Here is an 18,152-nt window from a genome sequence, read left to right as displayed (position 1 = left end):
GGTGCACGCCTTTAATCCCAGCACTTGGGAGGCAGAGGCAGGCAGATTTCTGGGTTCGAGGTCAGCCTGGTCTACAGAGTGAGTTCCAGGACAGCCAAGGCTAACAGAGAAACCCTGTCTCGAAAAAAAAAAAAAAATTAATTAACCGAGAAAAAGAAAAACCCAGAACTTGTTAGACTTAAAACACAAATGATCGTTTAATGTATATTTAATATGTCACACACACACTTCCTATGTTAAATAATGCTCTATTTTAATGTAATCTATATTTTCTAAGCAGATTTGAAGATTTCCCTCTCCATTCATCAATAAATCTTCAACTATCCCAGACAGTAATAAAAGCATATTTAAAACTATTTTGCAAGTATTAATTCTTCCTACCACTTCATACCCCAAAGCAGCCACCTTAAGCAGTAGTTCCGCAGAATATGGAGTAACAAAACATCTCAGCTCTACCTTTTTCTGGGCTAAGACTTGACCATGAACACACACAGCAGCAGTTACTGCCTGAGCACTCTGGGTAAATTAAACCTTGTATTTCCAAACTCGTTTCTTCACCATAAATGGAAATGCCCTATCCTACTGTGATTAGAACTAAAGTATATTTTATTTTTTTAAAAACACAGTTGAGGGTTCCTGGAAAGATGGATTAGAAGTTAGGAACACTTCCTGATCTTCCAGAGGACCCTGAATTCAATTCTCAGGGCCCACGTGGTAGCTCCCAACTAGTAACTCTAGCTCTGAAGAATCCAACATCCAACACCCTCTTCTGGCTTCCCTGGTATTGCACTCACATAGACTCATACAAAGACACAGACACAGACACAGACACAGACACACACACACACACACACACACACACACAGAGAGAGAGAGATCTGTTAAAAACACTCTTGTGAAGAGTTCTACATACACATACAGTACTATTATAATATCTCTAAGTCTCTGCACGTTACTAACTGAAGGGATTTTGCTGCAGATGTTCCGGCAGCTTGTCCAGATGTGAAAACAAGGTGGCTGATCCACAGCCGCTGGGTTGGCATCGCGTATTTTAAAACCGTATCTTTCTCCAGGAGTTCTTCTAAGTTCCTTTCTAGGGGGATGAAATGTTAACACTTACCATTTTATAATTTTCCCAGGTAGGGCGCGCGCTTTTTACCACACTCCTCGAGGGCGGGAGGGCGGGAATAGCACTTTTAGTCGGAATTTTAGTGGCAGTAGCTACAACAGACACCAGCTCTATGTCTAATAAACATTTATCAGAACACACCTTTCTAGGATGAAAGTATTATGTTCACAAAGCACACTCCAGGCAGAGGGAACTCCGGCCTGAAGCACGGTCACTCTCAAGCATCATGCACTTCCTTGCACAAGTTCCTCAGTATGCTGAGCTTGTGATGGCCGGCACTGTGGGACCAGTGGGACAGCTCAGGAGGCAACAGTGAGGACAGGACAGGCAAGCTGAGCTCAGCCTCAGGAATGCATGTGGTGGAGTGAGAGATCCGACTCCCACAGCTGTCCTCTGATACACACACACACACTGACACACACACACACACTGACACACACACACACACTGACACACACACACACTGTATGCCAGGAAGGCCCCCTCTGGCTAAGTATGTATCTAACTGGAGTGCTGCAAGTAAGTCTTAGAGAGACTTTTTATCCACAGTCAAGGCCTACTGATTCTTAAAGTGAATTTCTAACAAACCTGGTATTTGATGACAAGATACTTTCCACTGTTGGTCAAGAGCAGTAAAACAGATCAGATATGGAAAGACTGATGACAGAAACAGGATTCCTCTTCCAGACCAAGGCAACCTCCCCCTCAAAGCACATCTGAGTCCATCTAAAACCCGGGTCCTACCTGGACTACAGTTACTCATGGTGGTAGTCTCCATCTTTTATCCCCAAACTAAATTCATTCCCTGAATAATGGAACTCAGTCTTTAAAGCCATCTGTGGCCTCTGTCCCCCACGACCTTGGAGGAACTGACCTGCCCTCTTTCACGCTTCCTTTACTTAAATAATCAGCTGGCTGTTCTGCGCTTCCCTTGCTGACTCGTGGAGCACTAATGAGTGGCACCTAATTTTTAACAAGAATTAGAGTTTCCTAAGACACTCTGCATACAGAAATAAAACAGGCTATTTCACGGAACCTCACCCCCGATAATGTTCAAAGTCTCTATTAAAGAACAAAGGACAAATGTCACCTGTGCTGGCTACTGGTGACTGACCGATCAGCTCTTTCAAGGCACTGACCACATCTGCCAGTCCTGATCTTTGACAAACAGGACAGGGTTTGAGAAACAGGACAGCACGGTGGGCTCAACACTTGGACGACAAGTTCAGAGCTGGCTTAGGAGACACAGCGAGGCCTTGTTGGGGGATGAAAGGGAGATAGATCACCATAACTATCAGAATGTAAAACATTCCTGAGCCTGCCTTTGAAAGACCCTCCATCTATCATTAATGGGAATCTAAATGTGTGTAAATTTTATAGGAGGTCAGATAAATATAGACCCATGAATACCTTGAGAAAACTCTGGTATATTCACTAAATGAGTGTACAACAGAAAGTACTTTTTCACTTAATGTTAAAAAAAAATATATCAGGATAGGGGATTAGGGTGTAACTCAGTAGTAGGGCACTTGCTTAACATGTGCAAGACTCTGGGATCCATCACCAACACCACACCCACACACACCCACACACACCCACGGCTACATATGAAGTAGAATTATATAATTACAAAATACAGAAACTATTCAGGGGTCCAGGAGACTGCAGAAAAACAACACCAAATTGTTAGCTAACATTTTTTTTCTCCATATGCTAAATTTTACTAAATTCAACATAAAGAATAAGGGATAATAAGATGGGAGACCTAGCAGGAGGGAGGTGGGGAACACTGCTTGGGGGAAGAAAGGGAATGGCAGAGAGTTTGGTTCCCATTTGTGAATGCTGTAATTAAGCTCCTGCCCTAGCAAGGAACTTTCTAAGTGTTCACAATAAGCAAATTACAGAATATCTGTGTTGAAGGACACCTTACCTAATTTTGTCAACAGGTGTAAAAAAATAATTACAAACTGTGTAATGCTTTACAGGTTACTTGCAAGCCAGCATCCACTGTCTCTCAAAACACCTGTTCATGTGCTCCCTTTAAGGATCAGCAAAGCCAAGTTAAACAGGTGATATTCTTTTATAACAACGCCAACCAGTTATCCAATGCTTGCCACATGCTAGCCTGTGGCGAAATAATCCCCAGCCCATAGACAGGAACGTGAAGGGCAGAAGTTAAGCGACTTGTCCACAGTCAGAGAGTCAGACAACTGGCCAGTGAGCTGGCTCCTTAGCTCTCTCTGACCTGCATTTCAGAGCTCACTTTGGGGTGGAGGGACTGGGGTTTATTTCAGAGGTAGAGTGCCATGCTACAGGGCAGTGGGATTTAAAAATGGAAAATACACACACACACACACTCCAAAGGGGAAAAAAATGAAAACAACCTTGAATTTTAGAGTCATGTTTAGGGTCCAGAAGCAAAAGCACTGGGTGCAGTAACACCTCAAACTCACTTTTTCTGGGGAACTTGCACCTCAGGAAGAACTCAAGAAATTTAACTGCAAGTGAGAGGGCACCCAACAAAAATGTGTGTATGTATGTATGTACATTACACACACACAACACAATCAAGGGAAGTCAAGAATGTCCACAGTTGTCATCTCTAAGGGAATAAGCATTTATTCTGGAACCAAATATGAACGCTCACGAACAGGGAACAGGAATCTGGGTTGACTCAAATCAAATGTTCCAACACGGTAATAACAATTTCATCATGTTCTTAAAGGAACAACAAAGCCATATACCAGGACGTTTTAAAAATACATTGGTGGGAACATCAGGTAGGTGGATTACAGTACATCGGGGAAGCCTCTGCTGTGGGCCTCGGATACCTTCTGATAAAATTCTCAGCCTTTGGGTTGATGGGAGCTAGGGGTCTCTTTGCTTATTCCCAAAAGGATTTTACTTGATAGTCAGTCACAAGAATATTAGGTCAGATACGGAGGTGGGCAACAAATGGCTAAGAAGGAAGGTAAAGGCAGTCCACGAGGATCTGGCTACAGTTGGTAAAATTCCAGCTCTCCACCATCACAGGAGTTCTGGTCCGCCCATCATCCTGGCAGAACATTAACGCACGTGCATCTCTTTTTCTGAGCACTTCAGTTCACAAGAGGAAACACTACATCCCAGCAGCAGGGGCATAACCCCCATGCACAACACAACTCCAGCGCCTTACGTTCCTCTAAGGGCACAATTTCTGGGGCCTTGAGTATCCTGTTAGGGGGTGCTCGCCACCACCCTTGAAGCCGGAGGTCAGAGACTGGCCTCACTTTACACAGGAAGAGGGAGAAGCGCCTGGCGCGGACACCTGCGGAGGAGCCGGAGCCTGGGGCCCAGCTCCGACCGTGCCCGGCAGAGGTCGCCGGCCCTGTGCCCGTGGCTCCGAACTGGGCCTTGCAGCCCAGCCCAGGCCCAGCCCGGTTACTCACGTTGCACTAGCCGGTCCCCGGTGAAGGTGGCAGAGCAGCTGGTGACCAGCGCGCAGGGGACACCGGCAGCCATCGCTGCGGCAGAGCGGGTTCCGCGCCGGCGCCGCTTCCGCCTTGGGCCGCACCACTGCAGCCGGCGCGCGGGGGAGACGCTCCGGGCACGCGCTCTGGGCGGGACCGCGCGCTGGGCAGCCGAGGCGGGGGCTGGCCCTCACACCCCCCTTCTGCTCCTCCGGTGGTGCGTGCCGGGTGCGCACGAGCCGCGTTGCTATGGTGACGGGTGCCGGCACCATCTAGAAGCGCTCCGGAGGAGGCCGCACCTCCGGAGCCGAGTGTCTTCCGTCCGCCTCAGTCATGGCGCAGGCCCAGGAGGCCAACGACCCCATTGGCTCCATCCTAATCCAGGTGGGAAACAGGCCAGGCTGGCGGCCGCACAGACCTCCCACGAACCCCGAAATCTGTGCTCCCCAAGCACCGCCATTCATTTTCGGCCCCATAGCAGGAAACACGTACACGTTAGGGCATCACGTTATGGGGGTTGAACACAGAACATGCTAGGTTAGCGCCGAGCAAGTGCTTCACCTACCTCTAGGCTGCATCACAAGTCTTGCTTTTACTTTGGGACCAGATGGTCATTGACGAATTGACGGTCTTGGAGCACCCTCCACAATCCAGGCAGGCCTGGAACTTGCGATCCTCCTGCCTCAGCCTCCTGAGTAGCTGGGATTGTAAATCTGGACTAACGGGCTGAGGTGCTCACGGCACCATTTAAAAATATATTATGAAATGTTTAAAGTCCATGGCTTGGGGTGTGGAGGAGAAACAGACTCACCATTGGGAGGTGGTGAAAAGTTCGAAGAGAACATGAACCTGTGCTTCTTAACCTAAAATAGTTACTGCTTGCTTGGGAACACACCCAAACATATATTTAAGATGACTTGGATTGCAAAACAATATACAATTAATATAAATATATAATATTAATATAAATATATAATATAAATATAAATATAAATTAATAAATAAAATTAATATAAAATATAATATAAATATAAAAGATTATTTATAATCTAGGGAGAAAGCTCTCAAAGACTTGACTTCTCCAGTGTAATTTAGTTTGTGATAGTTAAAGACAGATTTTCCTGAAATAGCTAAGGTTTTTTTTTTCATGTTTAGATATTGAAGTGTTTATAAAAAGATAAAGAGAGTATGTTCTGTGGGTGTGTGGAGAGGTATGGGGGAAGGGGATGTCTCAGCAGGACCATGCAGAGGCATCTCTTCCCCCTGAGGGACCAGTCATACACCAGGATAGTATAGAATAGAGTTTATTCAGGGTATGGGGAGGAGGGCCAGGAGGGTAGTAGAGGCAGAGAGAGTAGAGAAGCAGAGGAGGCCGGCCATGAGCACGTGGAGAGAGAGGGAAGGGTCGGCCATGAGCACGTGGAGAGAGGAGGAAGGGTCGAGGGGACAGGGAGAACAAGAGCATGAGAGGAGCAAGAGATGCAGAGAGGAGGGGGCAAGCAGCCCCTTTTATAGTGGGCCAGGCCTACCTAGCTGTTGCCAGGTAACTGTGGGGAGGAGCTTTACCTGGCTGTTGCCAGGTAACTGTGGAGGTGGAGTTTAGACAGAATACTAACAGATATGGTCACTTTAAGATGTTCTCACTTTAAGAAGTTTACCATAACCTCTAACTCATATTTAACTCCTTTTGACAAAGGCTTGAGATCATTTCCTGAAAGCCCAGTCACCTTTAGAAGACACATCCTAATACACCCCTTTCAAAACTCAAGTTCTAAACCCACCAATGTCATAGACTTCCCTGTTATGAATTAGACCTAAATCATCTTGTATTGTTCTCAATGATTTAGCCAAACTCTAACGCCAGTGAGGACAGTTCTCACGTCAGTCAAGCTGGCTATGAGCCTATGAATCCCATGACACCCTCACATTTTATTTGTGAGTAAGACTCATGGAAGTTAGAGATGAGTTACCCTTGTGAGTAGGGTTTGTCATAGTGAAGGGGATGGAAGTTAGCCAAAGAGAGAGATGCATGGGTCCAGGGGCCATCCCAGAAGAGTCAGTGGGTATCATCACCTCCCTCCAGGCATGATATGTGACATCATACAGAAGTTGGCCAACTAGAGATACTTCCCTGAGCTTTTTCCAGTCAGAGTTGAGTTGCAGCTCAAACTCACATGACCCTTGAGGCTGGCTTTGTGAAGGCTCCAGTTCCTTCACACATCACAACTGACACAGGGTAGCTCAACCCCCCCCCCCCACACACACACACTGTAATAAACTGTGTTTGTTGTTAGACTGTCTTGTGGCTAAAGCATTCAGATACTTCTGTCAGGCAGGGCATTCCAGAGGCTTAGAGCGTATCTCTTAAGTAGTCGAGGGCAAGGGCCAGAACTCTCTTTGAGTACAGTTAGTTTTTCTCTACACAGAGCCCCTTTTTCATTGACATGAAACAACCAGAACACTAGTGGAGACTTCCCCCAGTCCTGGGATCAGCCAGTTCTTCCCCACGGTGACCTGACTACAGGAACAGTAGTCCATTAAACCTGGAACATAGCTTAAAAAGAGAGAAGGAACTGTGGGGGCTCAGTTTCACACTTTCCCTTAAAATAATTCTTTCCCACATTCCCCTTAAGGTCTGGAATAGTATAGAACAGTATGTTAAAAGCCTTTCTTCTTCGGAGTGAAATCTAGATATAGTGGTTTGGCTATCCTTAGATATATAGCAGTGAAAGGCAGCTTCTGACATTGGATTGCAAAACTGGACTGGAAAGGTATAACGCAGTCATCTCTACATTAACCGGTGTCCTGCTTGTTTCAAAGGGGATTGCACGAACTTTGTGTGGGCAGATGTGGACACATCTGCTTCCCCCAGATAAGGGACCAAAATATGGATTCCATTCAAATCTACCTCAGTAAAAGTGAGTTTTATTGGGATTGCCTCCAGGAGAGTAGGTTAAACCCCCCAAACACTGAATCACCCAAGTCTCCCCCCAGCATGAAAGGCTTCCTTAAAGTTGCATAGATGGAGTTTGCTTCAGCTAACCTTGTCTACTGCATGCTCTACCACCTCTGGAGAACACGAGGTCACATGCTACTTGGGAAGGATTCCATGCAGGGAGGGGTAAGAGGGAGTGGAGGTCGCATGACCTCCCCACCTCCACCTTGGAGGAGGGAACAGCAACAGGCCAGGCCTGAGGATGCTTGTGAATAGCCAGCCACTGCTGCTCCTTAACGGCTGTAACACTCGGAAGAAAGCTTTCCACAGACACTGAGAGGAGAGCTGTGTAAGGGAAGAAAGCTGTCTGGTAGGTTATTCTAGTCAATAAAGCTGATCTCTGTGTCCTGTGGAGGTCTCTACATAGACTCTGCATGATGAGGCACTATGGAAGCCCTCCCTAGTTTCCCAGTGAGTCTTGAGTTTTGGGACAAGCAGCATTGTCCTGTGCCCATGTGGATTACACTTCTGTCTGGGTGTTTGCTTATCTCCTCCAAACAGGCTTCCGACAATAAAGGTATTAAGTAGAAGGAACACTTGGCTGGGAGCCGGAACACTCAGGTCAGCCCATGGCTTTGACATTTGCACCTTTGAGCCAGTCACTTCATCTCTGGGCTTCAGTGTGTTTTCTACTGAATGTGAGTGCATCATTTGGATTGGGTCACTTCTGATGACAAATTGACCCAGTTTCCCCAATGCTGCAAGGTTTCTCTTTTTTTACTATAAAAGTAGGGTTTCTTACTTTATTTATTTTTAAATATTTATTTGTTTGTTTGGACACACCAGAAGAGAACATCGGATCCTATTACAGATGGTTGTGAGCCACCATGTGGTGGCTGGGAAATTGAACTCAGGACCTCTAGGAAGAACCGTCGTCAGTGCTCTTAACCACTGAGCCATCTCCCCAGTCCCAGAGTTCCTTTATTTTTAATCTAGGCTAAAAGATTGTTTCCATAAAGTGAGAGAGACAGAGACAGAGACAGAGAGACAGACAGAGGGAGAGAGAGAGAGAGAGAGAGAAAGAAAGAGAGAGAGAGAATGTGTGTGTGCGTGTGTGATCGCAAAGCACAGATCTTTTAAATCTCTACTTGACTCAGCCGGGTTCATTAGGAACTATTATTCTTTTAGACCACTGTTTCTCAAGGTGTGATTGCAGGACCAACACCATTCGCACCAACTGAGACTTTAGAAGGGCACATCCCTAGGTCCCATCCCATACTCAGTGAATCAGAAACTCTGGGGCTAGAGCCCACAAATCTGTCTTTGCAATCCCTTCAGAGAATTCAGAAGCACCCTCAAATTTGACAGCCATTACTTTCAATTTTGCATTGCAAAATATAAGGGCTAAGATAATTTCAAAGAAAAGCCACAGCAATCAAGCCAATGTAGAATTTACTGGGTGTTTCTCAGACTGTTCTAAGTGATTGTTGCATGTATTTTAACTAATTTGACCTTGCAACAAGGCTAGTCTTAATACTTTCATGTTTTGAAAACTAAGCAAAAATAAATATTTCAGGTAAACCATATATAGTCAGAAAATGCTGACTCGGTTCTCAAGCCTTTCAACCCCATTGTCCCTGAATAAATGAGGGCTTCCCCATGTCTCCTTTCGTTCCTGGTCATTTAAATCCTTTTCTACTCCAGTGTATTAAAATAGCTATAACCAGCAAATGATTCATAATTATCTAATTCTACACTAATGGGCATGGAATGTTTTTTTTTTATTAGATATTTTATTTACACTTCAGGTGCCATCCCCTTTCCCCATTCCACGAACAGATAATGATCTGTTAGAAACTGGACATTCATTTATAAAATCTTATAGTTTGATTGTTATGGAAGGATTGTACAATAATCCTTAGAAAACCCCTATCCCATGCCCCCTTTTCCTTTTTGCATTTATACATTTTTTAAAAAATAATGTTAATCATAAGCGTTATAAGTTTGGAATTGTTCAATCAGAGGTGTAACCCACTGACCGACCTAGATATAACAACTATCTTTGACTGGTGGAGATACATGAATATCTGCCTCCCTGTCTCCCCCCTCTTTCTCTCTTTCATCACCTAGCTTCTCCTATCCTTCTTCTCCTCCTCTTCTTACTCCTTTTCTTCCTCTCAGTACTCCTCCTACCTTAGCTCCTCCTACACATCACCCTTCCTGTTAAAATGAAACTTTTCTCTCAAAATACAATGGGCATGGAATGTTAAAACCATTATTGATTTTTAAGATTGTTTCAAATGATATAACTTTAAAATAATCAACCTCGATTTTAATTTTGAATCAAACTAGAGAAGAATTACTATCCACAAGAGAAGAGAGTGGTTCCTGTGGACAGCCTTAGAGCAACATCCTCAGGTCATCTCAATTAGAATTCCCAGGACTTAGACTCTGTCATCTAGTAAGTTTCCTCGCCGGTGTGCTGTTTTCCATCCTCTCCTGAATGCTTACAGTGTGGCCTGTTAGAAACCTTTACTTCCACTGCATCTGCATAGACTCCATGACACCAGGCCAGGTAACATGGCTAAGCTGACACAGTCATGGAGAACAAGCATCAAAGGGTGAGAGAAACATCCCCTTTGCTGGATTAGTATTGGACTTTAATGAAAGTACAGGCTGATTTCACACCACAGAGCGTATGATACTATTTAATAGAGGAAGCCAAATGACCTCATGCTCCATGGTGTAACAGGACTTGTGAATCAGGGCAATGTGAGCAGGAGGTGGAGGACAAGAAGGAATGACGACAGCTTTCCTTTGTTCTGCACAGAGGCATCCTTCATCAGCAGGCTCTGACTCTCTTTGATACATGTAAAATGCACGAACAGATAATGATCTGTTAGAAACTGGACATTCATTTGTAAAATCTTATAGTTTGATTGTTATGGAAGGATTGTACAGTAATCAAATTTTCAAAAATTTAAAGCAAGTGGTCAGAGCTAGACGAACATTTAGCATACATAGTGACCTTTCCTGTGAGGGGAACAGATCCTTAGGTGGAGTTCTAGGCAGCTTCCACTGTCAACCAGATGGAGTCCCGAGTTACCAGTGGAGCCTCACCTATGGGACTGCCTCCATCAGATTGGCCCATAGGAGCTTCACCTATGGGACTGCCTCCATCAGATTGGCCCGTAGGCAGGTCTAAGGTATTTTGGGATTGCTGACTGATGCAGGAGAACCCAGCGCACTGTGTATGGTACCACCCCTGGGCTGTCTAAGGAAGCAGGCTGAGCTTAAGTCAGGGAGAACGTGACAGTAAACAGTTCCCCATGGCTTCTGTTTCAAGTTGCTGCCCAGCTGGAGTTTCTACCTTGCGCTTCTGCCCTGGCTTCCCTCCTTAATGAACTGTGAGCTGTAAGAGGAAACACGCCCTTTCCTGCACGGGTTGCCTTTGGTCATGGTGTTCTTCACAGTAACAGAGACCAAAGTAAGGCAGCTGGTACTTTGAGACTAGATCTGAACTACTTAGAAGCGAAGTTAGACTCAGGCAATACCTGGGAACTACATACCGCTGCACTCAAACTATCTGGGTAACTTGCCAGGGAAGCTAAATGTCGCTTTTTCTAGAATAGTTCCAGTTGTCAGTGTTCTGTCCCGTTGTCAGATATGGGAGCCAGAGAACGGCATCTTCCTGGAGTTCTCATTCTGCAACTACAACTTCTTTTGCTTTCAGGCCTATAATTGCAATTTTGGGGGTTTGATTTGGTTGTTTTGTTTTGTTTACAATTTTAGCTGACTATTTCAGCTAGTCAGATTAGTGAGGGAGAGTAATGAGAGTCATCATATAGCCAGTCTGTGGGAGAGGCAGGCTCTGCTGGGAGCTCCGGGCTGTCCTGTCGAGTCCTCACATCATGTTAGGAGAGCATTAGGCCTCAGTCTGTAGTAGAAAGCCAAGTTCAAACATGTAAAGTAATTTGATAATGTGGTAACAGCCACGTGTGCTGATCCTCAAGCAGGTCCTGTGTGTAGATGGTGCAAGTGTGTCTTGTTTCTGAGCATTCTCAAGGTATGTTCCTGTAATGAAGGATACCTGGTCTTTTCTTTAAATTAGTTTTGGAAATTATATTACAAAAGGCTAGCAGATGTCTCTTAACACATAGCTTGGGAACATTGAAGCTAATTGACAGCTGGATATTTTGGCTGGCTCCCTCTCACCAGTCCCTGTGTGTGACTTATAAGGCATATATAATACCAGAATGAACAGGGTCAAAAGGAACTTCAAGAGAGGAGGAAGAATCAGCCAAATTTGTGCTGAGCAGAGGTGAACAAGATGGAATTTTATGTTGCTAATGACTCTGTGGCGTCTGGTCTCATGGATTCTTTTCAGGATTTACAGCAAATCTTTGCTGCATTAAGCTGTTCAAGGGTTTCTATTAGTAATGACTCTGTCCCGCAGACTGTCGAAACAACAATAATAGTTTCTAAGCAGAAAATATGCAGTAAGTAATGTTTTTGATGTCCATAAGGACAATGGGTGACCTGTAAAATCTCGGTATGGGAGACTGGATGTAGCTGAAGAAAGAATAGAAACATAGAATTTAGCCCCATTTCCTGCCAGGTCTGGTGTCGCATTTCCCACAGTGCTCATCTCTAATGCAGTCACACAAACAGGGACTTCTTAAGAGGGGAGGACAGAATCACCTGGCAAGAACCAGAGGATGCTCTTGAGAAAGATGACGGGAGCAACTCTGTTGAGTGATACAGTGGAGAATCAGCTCGTTACATACAGTGAGCTGTGCTAGGGCTTTCAGTGCACAGCAGAGGCGCCACAGCCTCCTCTGTGACTAGCCTGTACAAAACGCATCACACATCATTTCTGACTCGCACTCTGAAGTAGTTTTCCAGGGAGGACACTGCGCCTGTAGAAGCCTCTGGACCTTTTCCAAGGTCAGGCAGGGTTCCAGCTCACGTGCATCTGGCATCGAGGTCTGAACGGTTTTATTTTTATGCCCATTACCTCGCGTTCATTTACTAATTCCAAAGAGTAGGGAAATGATTCTGCTGTGGCAAAGGAACTAGAGGAGGTGCTGAAATTTTGAATAATATACATGGAAATTGAATGCTAAGAGTTAGGGCTGGGGCCGTGTGCAGCTGCCATTGATTGCGTTCTTCGGGCCTCTTACATGTTCTCTCACAGCTCTATGAAGGAGTGTTGTCCACACAAGGGGAGGATGGAGGAAAACTAAAACCTTTGGTACCCTAGTGAGTAATCCAACTCAGTTTCACTTCCTCACACAGCTGAAAGACATTATCCAGAAAGGTCCATGGAGCTGCACACAGGGAGGAGAGAGCCAGTTCACTCCTAGGAGGAACCAAAATGTATGGACCTTTGAACTGCCCCTTACACTGCACACAGTAGATGGTCAGTCAGGTTGCAGCAGTGATTTGGACAAAAGAATCAGAAGACACACCTCTTCATCACTGGTCCCTACAGGCAAGCAGGGAGTGTGTCCAGGTATCAGTCTGTGAGCCCTGGAGGCTCTGTGTAAGGATTTGAGCAGAGTACAAATAATCAAATGTGTCTGGCAGACTTTAATGCCCATCAGTGAAAAGATGCAAATTCTGCCTCTTGAATATGGTGCTTGGTTCCATGGGAACATCCCCAAGTAAACAGTAGGCTGGACCAATGTGAGGCCAGTTCTCCTAGCAGAGTACAGGTAGACATTTCAAAGTGCCTTGAGCAGCCCGTCTGCAGATTGCTGTTGATGCCCCTGTCTCTGAAACAGGTGTCTGGGTTACGTATTTGCCTAACAAAGGGTTTTCCCTGTGGCAGCAGCCCACGAGATAACCAGTGCCATCTGCATTTATCTGGTTTGGTTTCTAACTTGCACTCAGGGAGTCAGTGCTCCCTTGTCCGTTTGATCCGAAGGGTGCCAGACAGAAGCCTGTTCACCTTTTCTGAGGAGGACACACGCTGGAGGAGGGGCACGTTAGAGCAATGGCACATGCTGCCCTCTTTCCCTTGTGGATTCTTCCCATTTCTTCCTAAGCAAAACAAACTCAAAGGCACATGTACCTCTGAGTGGTGTGTGGTAGAGCCAGCTGAGAGGGAGACCCAGCTACCCCGCCCTGAAGGCACATTTGTTATGCCTTTGAAAGGTACACTTTCTCGAGAGCCCTTTCTTTGCTGGAAGTTCCCTGTTTGTATGTTTGTTTTTAACCCTAACTGGTCTGTAGAAAGCAGTGTCTGACTCAGACTTGCCATCTCTGTCCGCCAGCTTTCCCACCTGAGAGAGCAGGAGTCGTCCAGGCTGCACTTCAGTCTTGTATCTGTTTCTAGTAGCAGCACAAAACAAATGCTATGGAAACCTTCTTGTTCAAACTCTGAGACAATAATCTTCTTAATCCAGACTGTCCTTAAACCATAGAGGTAGCCCTTTTCAATGACTACCGTAAAGCCACCTGTGTCCTGCCTATGAGCAAGCCCACTGTAGGCCTGCTCAGTCAATAGCTACCGGGCTGGGGATGTGGCCCAGTTGTCAGAGTGCTTGCCAAGCCCTGGATTCGATCTCCAGCACTGCATAAAAGCCAGTGTGTGGTGCACACCTGTAATGCCAGTTTCTACAGGTGGAAATAGCTGTATAAGGAGGTTCAAGGTTATCCTTTGCTACTTATCAAAAAATCTAAGGCTAGCCCAGACTGCATAAAAGCATGTCTCAAAAAACCAACGACAAAAACTTGCAATAGATAGACAATGTGTATGTGTGTATAATATCTATATTAGATATATAAAAAATTTTTTTTGCATTCAGGTTCATGAGGACCTTCATCAGTTAAAGGACAAATTAATACAATTCTCATCTGAGGAGAAAAAAGACCCTCTAGACATCCAACATCTTGAGACAGCAATCCAGAGAACTGAAATGGGGTTAAAGGTCAGTAAAGCTTCGGACATTAAAGTAAAATACTGAAAAGAGGGAAAGGGATTGGCGGTTCACACAAGTCTCTATGCAGTTCCTTAGCAGAGCTGGGTTTAGGGTGGCCACCAGACGTTTCCTCAGACTGCTGCTGGAAGCTTGGGTAGAGGAAAGACCTTACTCCATGTTGGAGTTGCTGGGTCAGATCACACAGCCAAGCCCTTTACTGACTTCGGTGCAGCCTCAGTTGTGTTGAGGGCTGCAGGGCAGTTAAGCTGTGGTGCCCAGTTGTTTATTATAATTTTGGGGACATTTGAAGTGATTTGGCCTTGTGATGCCTAATGCTGTCTTAGGCATATAACGTAACACTTGGGGTGCTTAATCACACAATCACAGCATCGACCTAATGAAATGACATAAATTAGCTAAGTATCTTGCTTCATCATGAAGGCCTAAGGTTTGACTTTTCTGTAACAGATTCACATCGAGAAGTATCTAGGTGTTGTAAACCAGGAGGTGTTAATGGCCCCTGTGAATAAAAGCTTAGATTCGCCCATCACTTCCAAATGGTAAGTAAAACATTAGAGTCCAAAGTAAGCAACACCAAGAACCTTCATCTCTTAGGCAAAATGCCTGAAGTTAGTGTCAGAATTTGGGATTCAGGGTGGCAGGCTACTTTCAAGCCTACTGCTTGCCAGCAAGGCATTGCCTGGGTTCCTAGATTGTATTGCTTTTTTGGTGAGAAATAGTTAAAATTCTCCAGGGAAACATTTCAGTGAAAATGGGTTGTTTTGTACAATGTCTAGATCACGTGGTACTTTGTTTACAGCTCTGTGCTTCCATATGTTTTACTACTAAAGTCATCTGGGAACCGGAGAGATGGACCAGAGCCTAAGAGTGCACGCTGCCCTTCTAGGGGAGCTGGGTTTAGTCCCTAGATGCCACAGTGGATGGTTCAGATCTTCCTGTGACGCCAGCTCCAGGAGATTTGATACCCCCTTCTGGCCTCTACAGGCACACCTCTATCCCCTAATACACACAGTGCATAGAATGCATGCCTCTGCGTGCACTCAAATACACACAAATACACATATACCCAAACACACACACATACCCATACAAACACATACATATAAAATAAATCTTAAAAGTAGTTTTGGTATCCATGGTAAGCAAAACAAAAATTAATATAGTTTGAGTGAAACACCCATTATGTAATATACCCTAAGAGACGATTTATTGAATTCAGACTAAGCTGAGAAGAAGTTGTCTTGCCTGGCCATGGGCTCCTAATAAGGGAATATAGATGAAGCTTGGTAGTTGGTCTGAAGTCTCTGTGGCTCTTCTTTGTCTTTGCGTGTGGACCTGGCACACGTGACCAACAGTGAGCAGTAGAGTGAGTATTCTAAACTGCAGGGTGACACGGAGCAGTGTTGACAGAGCCAAGTCCCAGTGCTGAACAGTGGGTTGACACCGCTCTCCCCTTGTCCCTGTCCCTGAAGGTGGTGGCACAGGTACCTATCACCCTTGTCCTCCCCACGTTTCCCCAGCTTCTGCCCTCTCGGGTTACTCCATGTTCACCGATTTCATCCTCACCACCAGTGTGGTAGTTACTACTGTTTTATAGCAGATTATCCAGAGTTAATATCTTAGACCACCAAAGAGTATTACCTCACAGCTTGTTGTCGGGAATACAGATAGGCATGGTCTTGCTAAGAGCCTCCGCTGCAGGGTCTCTCCCAGGCTGAGTGCTGGCTGGAACAGTCCCCTTTAAGACTTGGCATGGAGCTGGGAAGGCAGCCTCAGGAGAGATGGATGTGGTTCTACTTCCACCCTCAGGCACACAGTCTCCATTTGCCCTCTGGGCCCATCATCGACATGTAACTATGGGGCTCTCATCCTGAGGAATAGAAGAAAATTTATTCCATCTGGGAGCCTCTGGAAGCAGAACGGGCCTGGGGCTGGCCAATTGGTGGACAACATGGTACAGGAATATGTTGTCACCATCAGAATGGCTTCAATGACGGTAATCCTCCCGCCTCAGACCCCCTAGTATTGGATTTCAAGGGTGAGCAACCATATCTGGCTTCACCCATAATTCTTTGCTGTAACAATACACTGACACCCTAAATCTGCACTTAAGTCTGGGTGTTTGAATCTAAAGCCTATTCTGCTTTTTGTCCTGAGCGAGACTGTCCCATCAGCCCACATCTAATTCGTGTTATGGAGGCTTATAGGAACTTGTATACCGGGGTAGCACTGGCCAGTGCTATGTGGGATTTAAAAGCATCTACATTTGGAGCAGAGTCCAGCTTGGTGAAAATCAGTGTGCAACAGCACCTGGTTAAACAGAGACTCAAGTACAGCAGATTGGAGTGTGCAGAGCTTACTCGGGGCTATTGTAGAGAGTCTGGGGTAGAGTAGTTCACCACTTAGGCCTACTGAGAGAAGGGGGAGCCTTTTCTGGGAGAATAGCATAGCACAGATGAAAGCCACATAGAGAGTGACCACTGAAGGTCTATTCAGCAGGGAGACACATCAGCTTGCTGGGCAGGGGTGCGGTGGGGAGAGCAGGGGGCAGACTAGGCAAGAGTGAAGTCTAAACTCATTTTCTTAGAAATGGGGAAGCACTGATGGGTTTTGTGACAGTTTGTGACTCAGTGGAAGTGGTTTTTTGTAAAGATGACTCTGGAAACACTGTAGACAACAGCTGGGACAAACAGCATAGTAAGGTCAGCAGTTGGACCACCAGCAGTTACCCACACAGTCATCTTGTGGCTTCTCTGTCTCTTGTTTATGCAGCAAGCATGTATTGCACAGCTGCTGTTTCCTAAGCATGCTTTAGATAAGGGAGCTATGTCAGTCAGCCACAGACCTGTCCTTGTAACACAGCTTACATTGGAAGCATTTGGACAGACCTCCAGTGCACTTGAGATTAGAGAGAGGTAAGATGAGAAAGACTCAGAATGGTCCCAAGACGTGGGTCTGGGCCACCGAGAAGGTAGAGGAGTTGTGTGGATCTAAAATATTAGCAAAGTGAAATCCACTTACAGAACAAAGAGCCAGGTCTTCCTCCTTCCCCCGTCTTCCTCCTCATCCTCTTTTTCCTCTTTCTCTTCTTCTTCCTCCTCCTCCTCCTTTTCTTTCTTGTCAGTGAGAACAACTGGATTTAAAGTTCAGTTTAATGTTCATTTTAATGAAAGCAGCCTCTTTTCAGTAGCTGCATTTGTGGTCTGAGACTGTATGGTGTCAGGACTCAGCTCCCTACTCTGCGGGCCTCAGATGCCACTGAAGCTCCCCTGTGCCCTTGAGGCAGGTGGCAGACATGCTGTCTTGTTGAGGCCCACACTCTGCCTCAACACTTTGGTGCTAAGTGCTCTGGTCAAGAGAGAGAGTGGGGCTCTTGGGGCAGGAGACAGGAAGAATGGAGACAAGAAGACAGGGTGTGATCAAGTCTCTTCTCTATTTTCTCAAGTCTCTCCTATTGAAGGGAATTCTGAGGTATTTTTATACACAAGCAGGAGAACACAGGTGAAAACACTTTACCACGTGCACCATACAGCTGAGGTCACTAAACAGCAAAACAAGCTATGTGGGATAAACAATATATTTATCAGAGTGTGCTTCAGCTGTTATAGGCTTTTGACAACCAAGTCTTTCATCAGGGTATATGGTTCCAGATGGCTGCAAAGTTGATCTAGCCGCTTTCTACTAAAGTCGGC

The 18,152-nt window shown here is 45.5% G+C and overlaps 2 protein-coding genes across 10 annotated transcripts in view; one reads left to right on the top strand and one right to left on the bottom strand.

Moving 5' to 3' along the window:
* Positions 1–4,702, bottom strand: part of Aagab (alpha and gamma adaptin binding protein) — a 38,730-nt gene extending 34,028 nt beyond the window's left edge. For both annotated transcript variants that reach the window (XM_076925741.1, XM_076925742.1), the window contains exon 1: positions 4,558–4,702. In XM_076925741.1, coding sequence (XP_076781856.1) covers positions 4,558–4,630 — 73 coding nt within the window. In that variant the 5' untranslated portion in view covers positions 4,631–4,702. The remainder of the gene's footprint in view (positions 1–4,557) is intronic.
* A 112-nt stretch (positions 4,703–4,814) lies between these two features.
* Iqch (IQ motif containing H) overlaps positions 4,815–18,152 on the top strand; it is a 182,362-nt gene continuing 169,024 nt past the window's right edge. For 5 of the 8 annotated variants that reach the window (XR_013107660.1, XM_076925733.1, XM_076925738.1 and 2 more), the window contains exons 1-3: positions 4,827–4,962; positions 14,326–14,448; positions 14,908–14,999. Coding sequence is in view for 5 of the 8 variants with exons in the window: in XM_076925733.1 (XP_076781848.1) it covers positions 4,912–4,962; positions 14,326–14,448; positions 14,908–14,999 (266 nt within the window). In the remaining 3 variants the exon portion in view is untranslated. Of the gene's footprint in view, positions 4,963–14,319; positions 14,449–14,907; positions 15,000–18,152 lie in introns of those variants that run through there. The other 3 variants (XM_076925732.1, XM_076925735.1, XM_076925734.1) reach the window with 3 other exon arrangements.

The sequence above is a fragment of the Arvicanthis niloticus genome, chromosome 26 (assembly GCF_011762505.2).
Source record: "Arvicanthis niloticus isolate mArvNil1 chromosome 26, mArvNil1.pat.X, whole genome shotgun sequence".
Lineage (NCBI taxonomy): Eukaryota > Metazoa > Chordata > Mammalia > Rodentia > Muridae > Arvicanthis > Arvicanthis niloticus.
The sequence above is the reverse complement of the archived record's forward strand: the minus strand, read 5'-3'. Positions and strand labels throughout refer to the sequence as shown.